At 35.1% G+C, this 7,601-nt stretch overlaps 2 protein-coding genes across 2 annotated transcripts; one reads left to right on the top strand and one right to left on the bottom strand.

The window, feature by feature from the left end:
- Positions 1-214: 214 nt before the first annotated feature.
- Positions 215-2,430, bottom strand: C9374_013747 (uncharacterized protein; the record flags this gene model as incomplete). The annotated part of the gene is made up of 2 exons (XM_044689657.1): positions 215-943; positions 1,054-1,851. 2 exons carry the CDS (start codon positions 1,849-1,851, stop codon positions 215-217), a joined length of 1,527 nt encoding a protein of 508 aa, XP_044541776.1.
- A 2,025-nt stretch (positions 2,431-4,455) lies between these two features.
- Positions 4,456-5,993, top strand: C9374_013748 (uncharacterized protein; the record flags this gene model as incomplete). The annotated part of the gene is made up of 2 exons (XM_044689659.1): positions 4,456-5,071; positions 5,131-5,993. The coding sequence occupies 2 exons, from the start codon at positions 4,456-4,458 to the stop codon at positions 5,991-5,993; spliced, it is 1,479 nt and encodes a 492-aa protein (XP_044541777.1).
- Positions 5,994-7,601: the final 1,608 nt, after the last annotated feature.

Raw genomic sequence — 7,601 nt, forward strand, 5'->3', positions numbered from 1 at the left:
GTTTGGGTTTGCAACACTAGCAGGGGCCGAAGGTCCCTGCTTAACACTACTGAGTGAGATGAGCTGTGTTTTGAATGGAGTTTGACTCGGGAGAAGAGCACAACAATTTACTTGGTGGCTATCCGGGCCAGAGTATTTTGTTTTTATTGCGAAAGCAACTTATGCTTCTTCTTAAAGGATTCGTTGGTGGTAACCTCAAATTGATTGAGGTACCTTATTGATTGAGTTTGGTTGATTTCTTACTGTTCCCGCCACCGGAATCATCGGAATCATCGGAATTTTGATTGTTGGAATTCGACTTTGTAAAAAATGAATCAATACATTTCTGTTTCAAAGTTCGTTTCTTCTCTTCATTCGATGATTTCTTCTTCTTCTTCCTATTTGATGGAATTGAGGAAGGAGTTTCATTCGATGAAGCTTGTGGTCGTTCCACTCGCTTTCTTGGTGGTGTTAGTTCGGTACCAAGCCTTGTAATTCGTCCAAGTATATCATCAGGTGGTTGTGAACTTCCTGGATTGTTACTTGGTTGATGGTTTGGTTTGGTTTGGGTTAGTAAGCGTAGTATTAGTGGGGTTGGAGGGTTCGCTGGGGTGTTGGGGGGTTTAAGATCCTCCAAAAGATCCTTTCCTCCAACCCTTCGTTGTGTAATCTTGTTGAGGTGAGTTCCTCTTTTCAAAGCTAAAAATTTGTTAGCAATGAACTTATAAAATTGTGTATCAATCTGTTGTTGAGTACAATCAGGATTGAGATATTTGAAGAATTCAATCTTCTTTTGAAATGCTCTGAGCAATTCAATAATTGTAGGCATTCTGATATTACAAATGATCACTTTTGAAGGATCATTCACAAATGTAATACCCTCACATACATGATTGAGAATTTTCCTATAAGGAATATGATTGTCAGTTCCCTTAAAGACCACTCTCCAAACTGGTGGAGGTTTCTGTTCATGAAGAAACAATTGTGATCTTGCTCTCTCAATTTTCACTTCAATGGAAGTTGAATTTAGAGGATATTTCCTCTTGAGAGTAAAAAAATTGAGATGTTTCATACACTTATTAATAAATTTGTAGGAGTATCCTCTGTGTGAAGTCTCTCCTTGAAACGATCTCTAATTCCAACCCATAGTTCAAATGTTGAACATCTCTTTGCATATCTAATCAATTCTCCATGAATGAGTCCCTTTACAACACCAGGAGCTGCACAAGAATCTTTTCTTGTATATTGATACAAGTTGAGTTCCTTTTGATGTGTTGTTGTTTCAATTCGAAATGGTTCGGATTCATCATTTTGAGGATTGAAAAAGAATTTGATATCAAGGAATGAATCTGTGGATGCGTCATTGAGAATTAGAGATTTTGGATAATATCTCTTGAGATTTCTGATATATTTTTGAAGTTGACCACGTCTTCCTTCATTTACACGATGGAAGTGAATTGTGAAAATGTCATCAATATATCTCTCAAGATGTAATTTGTTATTTCTCAATTTTCCAAGAGCGTCTTGGTCATGACTAGTCCATTCCAATTCATAATAACAAAGAGTGAGATTTGCAATGTTTGGAGCTGCATTGGTTCCCATTGGAATACCTTTCTTTTGATGATAGAACTTGTCAAGTTCTGGTACTTTAAAGTATGTAGTTCCCAGAACGATTTGGAGCATGTGCAATGTTGCCTTATTATGTTGAGGATTGAACATGGAATTATCAATACTCCGTCCATATTCAAGCATGTTAATCATTGCATTAATGATATCGGAGTGTTCGAGTTCTGTATAAAGAGAGGTGAAATCCATTGATTTCATATTTGCATAATTCCTGTGAGGAAGTCCTGCTCTTTCATAACATTGCATGATTCTGAATTGAGATTCATCTGCACTTTCTGAGATGAAAATTCGTTTGTAGAATCTTGATTGAGGGTTGTCTGATTCTCTTCTTAATAATCTAATTAATAGAATTAATCTTGCATTAAGAAGTTTTGAAATGATTGTATTATGACAATCAACAGAACTGACGATTGGTCTACCAACAATTGGATTCTTATGAACCTTTGGAATCATATAGAATCTTGGAAGTGGTTTTGATAACAAGTTTTCCTTCTTGTGATGTGTCTCCACTAAATTGAACACAATCTCTGAATTTGTTTTGATATGAGGAATGTGCTTTGCCAAATTTTCCTTAATTTGTTATTTTGCATCATTCTCTGTGGAAATTTCAGAGTAGTGAGTTGAAGTGCTCAATTGACGATTGAGTTCTTGGATATAAGAGGATTTACTCCAGAGAGTTGTACCAAGATTCTTGTCAGATGGAGTCACAATAATGTTAGGATTACTTCCGAGAGTTTTGATACTATTCAATTCTTCCTTTGAGAGATTTGAAATTCTTGGTTTGAATTTCTTGTAATAATCGGAGAGAATCTTTGGAATAGTCATTGTTGGATTTGTTCTGTTCCAGGGAATGTTTGTTGCTCTCATTTGTTTATAGACACGTTCAAATGATTCAGTGTCAAATTTGAGAGCTTGAGAAGAGTTTGAAAAGGTACATGGAATTTTGTACCTTTATTAAGGAGTGAAATGTCATTTTGAGTAATTTCAAAATTATCCATTCCAATGAGATGAACGGTTTTCATCTTCTCCTTAATAGAATTATTGTATGTGAGGGGAACTTGTCAATTACGAGGAGATGAGAGATTCCTCTTCCTTTGAGGAGTATTTCTTCTCGAGTTGGATGATGAATTCTGAGAGTTATTCTGAGAGTAATTCTGAGAATTGTTCTGTGAATTCTTCTTGAATTTTGAAGAGTTTCTCTTGTGTTGTTGATGAGATGATGAATTGGTTCTCTTTGAAGAATTTGATTGAACATTTCTGTTGAAGGAGACAGATTTCCTTGGAGATTTGTTCAATTGTTGAGAGGTTTTCTTCAAATTTGAATTGACTCGGGTTTTTCTTGGTTTGAACTGTCTGTTCATAACCTTTGATGGTTTCTTCTTCTTGTTGTTGTTGTTGTTTGAAGAAGAAGGGTTTGGTAGGTGACCAGCTTGACTTTTAATCTTAATTTTTCGACATGCTTAATGATGGGATTTTTAATTTTTTTTTAAAGATCGTGTATGGAGCTATATCTATGTGTTGACATTACTTTCATCCATTAATTAAGGGTAGTTATTGAACTGTATTCGCTTAAAGTAGACCTCTTTTGCATGGTCGGGTTTTTCGTCATCTTTGATGTTGAGCTTGATCCAAGCACATCATTCGATAGATTTTGAAGAGTAGTACATTCGTGCTAGCGACATCATTGGATAGTGAGCTAAGTTGGTTGCGTTGTTCAACAAATGGTGACAGGTGTCAAAATGTCGATAGAGTTTAAGCGACACCTTTTTTGTAGATCTCACGAAAATAATGGGGGTCATGATAGAGCATTCGATCAGGTTTAGGGTAGTTTTCGAGAAAATCAAGTTTGAAGGAATTTCAACGAGGTCAAAAATGACATGAAAATTTTTCAAAAAAAAATTAAAAAAAAATGAAGCCAAAACTCCCTGCATTTTTGAGGTGATCATCATCAACATCGGGTCATGTTTTCATTCATCATCATGTCATATTTATATTGATCACATCGAATGTGCACATCATGATCAACATTCATCAGGAATATTTTGTGTGTATGAATACACATGGAAATGATAATCATCAAATAGTAGCGGTTAGAATTGTAGTGAACTGCTCCGTTGGATATGATGATCATGGAATGAATCTGATGATCGGAATGTTGTTACAGTGATCAGAAACCATGGAATTGATTGTTGGTTCAGTTCAAAGTGATGGTCATTTCATGACTTTGTGTAATGTGAAGTGTGATGGTGGCTCTATGGTAGTGTTGAAAAGTACGATCGAGACAAGCACTTTATAGAACTACATGAAATTGATATGGATGGATGTCCTGATCATCCAAACAACAAATCATCAGTTTTATTCATTGACATGATTGTTTCATGGAATGGGAGCACTTCGCTTTTCTCGGGGGTATGGGAAAGAAATACGAAGGAAATTGCAAAAACACCAGAAAATTTTAGACAATTCATAACTTTCCCATGCTTTCCGAATGCTTCAGCCTCTTTCTCGGTATTTCCAATCAGTTTTGCAAAATTCCGAAAATTTGAACGGAAATTCATAAAACGTGAAGAAGCAAACGGAATCCTCAGTCAAAAACAGATAAAAAAACAGCAGCACACCATGGAGAAAAATTGTCCTATTTGCAACACCAACATTGATGCATTTGCGTTCAATCGTCACATTCCCAAATGCTATCATCAGTCATGTGTTGCCAATGAAGAGATTCCACTGTGCACATGTTTGACATGAAAAGGAACAAAGACACATGATGGTGATTTTCTCCACAAAATACAAAATTCAACCACTCCCCATAAAAGAAGGTCTGTAACGGCTCCAGCGACATTGGGATCAATGTCTCAAACACAATCCTTAGGGACTTTCAGCGAAGATGTCTCTCCAAAGCTTCATCCTGATAAACTTAGCGGTAAAGAATGTATTTGTTGCACCATCCGTACGGCTGCCAAAGGATTCCCCAAAATTTACGTCGGAAAATATCGAACACTAATACTATGCAAGAAATCTCATGCTCTGGACAACACTGAGAATAAAAGATTGGCTGAAATGATTGACAAAATCAATGATGAGGTCATTTCAACCAATGATTCAAAGCAGTCAATTCTTGATGGAGAATCTGATGAAGAGAATGCTATTGAAGACGTTATGTGTAGTGGTTGTAAAAATGTTGACTCTTCTTCAATGTGTGGCGCTGTTTGTAAGGGAACCCTTTACATTAAGGAAAAAAAAGGTCAAACCGAGTCTAATATTTTTTTCTGTAAAGGTTCTCACTTAATCAAATACTTGGTTCGCCATTATTGCTCCCATAAATCAGGTAAAAAGAAAAAAACTAACCCCAATTCATCCGTAACTAACAGATCATCCAAAAAACGAACCAAAGATCAAATTATTGATGAAAGTGAAACGGATGATGAATGTGAGCATGATGTAATTGAAACTCATACCACTCCAAGTAAGTTGATCAAAAAATAAATTTTTCTAATATTTCAAATTCTCCTCATGTTTTCGAAGGTAATTTCACTCAGTATGTCATTGATTGCAATGTAATTCATAAAATTACTGGAATATGTGAAAAAGGTTTTCATGAATTAATCCAATTGAGAAAGCAAACACGACTCAATGCGTTAGGAAGACCAATAGAAATTCCAGTGGAAGATGAAATTATGATAACACTTACACATTTGCGGCAATATTGTACGGACCAATTTTTAAGTTGCATTTTTCAAATTGAAAAACGAGCAATAACCGCTATAAGAATTAGAGTTCTTGATTGGTTGTATATCGAGCTAAAACGTTATATATGTATGCAAACCTTGCAATTCAGAATGGATAATAGTGAAGAATATTTTAAGCATTTGATTACCATAATAATAGACGGATCAGAACAGCCTGCATTTTGTTGTGATTCCGCAATTTTGGATTTTGAATTCTATTCTGCAAAAAAAAACCAACACAGCATCACAATCCTGATGGCAATGACTCCTTCTGGCCATATTGGATATCTTTCGCCTTGTTTTCCAGGAAGAGTTAATGATAATGAATTGTTCAACAAAACCTCTTCTCATTGGTTGAGTGAAATGGATGCATCAGAATTCATTTTTGGCGACAGTGGTTTTAAAGGGCTTCCTCGTGTAATTACTCCTCCAGACGACCCATCCTTGCGCAAAATTTTCTCTAGTGTTCGTATTAGAGTAGAAAATAAGTTCAGGGAAATCAAGATATTCAAATCTTGCAAAGAACGAATTAGAATCAAAACCCAAAGCAAAACTGAAGTATTACGCATTGCTCATATGCGATGGGTAGTTGTTGGTGCTTTTTGCAACTTAAATTGGACGAGATATAGTAATAAAGACTTTGAAATGTCTTGCCCATAAAATCCGATGGAATTTAAAAGAATTTAACAGAATCCGAACAAATTTGAAAGAATTTGAAAGAATTTCACAAATACAACAAGACGAAGCATTTTTTTTGATGATTCTTTGAAATTTGATGGAAGAGCAAAGAAAGCTTTGGAAAAGAACAGACAAAATTTGCCAAAAATTTCTCATTTCGCCTTCGTATTTCTCGCCCTCGTCTCGGAAATGATCATTTCTTGAGGAAGGGTACAACTCTCCTCTCTGGTTCATGTCATTCATTCTATCATCATGACACGTTATGATCACCATTGTAGAAGTGTTTTATGTGATTGTGAGTGGTTGAATGTGATCATGATGAATTGTTGTTGGTATGTATTGTTGTATGATTGAATGATCATTTTATAACAATTGATTGATTAAGTTTTTCGATAAACCGATGATTGTAATGTTGTATAATACATTGTGAAGAACATTTCTATGACTATTGATGATGGATATGATCATTATTGGTGGAGTATCATGATGAATGTTGTAGAGGTGTGATACCATATCCTTCCAAGAGCGATTGTGTCATGAACAATACACATCAACATGTTCATCATGATGAGTATGACACATCCATGTTGGTTGTACTCACTGAATCATCAATTTATGGAAGTGGTGTCTCACTCTTTCAATTCATTTTTCTTTTTCACGTGATATTACGATACTGAATAATTTTAAGAATATCACAGTGACTTTATATGATAGTATATAGTGTGATATTGTTATTTTGAAATTTGTGGAATTTATCTATATGAATTGATTTTGTTATGAGGCACATGAGCTGTGTTGAAAATGATTATTAATTAATTTTTGAAGAGTTGTCAGGAGAGTGATGCAGATAGTTTTTTATGGTAGATGAGATGGTGTACAACACATTGACATTAATTCTTGTATTTGTTCATGTCTAGAATGTATTGTTGTTGAGCACCTGAGAAGATTTTGTCATGAAGTGCATTACAATGTGAGACATGGTTTTTTCCTTGAGTTGTAGCAATCATTCATGTGTTGATCTTGTTCTATTGTGTTATTATTGATGTTGTGGAGTGTTGTGATTCATTGTGTGATGGAAGTATTCACTTATGTCACATTTGACACTTTTTCATGGATAGCCTGTGTTGATTCATGATGGCTACGTTGAAAATAAAGAATTAATTCAGTGATTTTCATGATCAGTGCATGTGAAATGTATGGTGTATGTGGTTGATATGCGTCAATGTTCATGTCATCTTGATTTTGAAATTTGTCTGGATTTTTGACCCTATTCTTCCGCATTTAGAATTTATCCAAAAAAATGTTGTTGTGATTGATCAGTGTTGTTTGGTGTTGTGATGACGGAATCATGATTGAAATCATTTGTAGCGATTGTAGATGTGTCCTTCAACAGTATTGGATACGTCTACCATGTTCGTTGTTATCACCAAACGGATGAGTGTTCAAAGTTGTTCATGAAGAGTGATGTGATGAAACATGGTTGTTTCGATAATGTAAACAACAAGAGTTTGGAATTAATTGGAGGAAAACTAATGGGTTTGTAACTCGCCAAACATCCATTGGGTTTGGCTCCACCTACTCTTTTTTTTG

The sequence above is a fragment of the Naegleria lovaniensis genome, assembly GCF_003324165.1.
Source record: "Naegleria lovaniensis strain ATCC 30569 chromosome Unknown tig109, whole genome shotgun sequence".
Lineage (NCBI taxonomy): Eukaryota > Heterolobosea > Eutetramitea > Acrasida > Naegleriidae > Naegleria > Naegleria lovaniensis.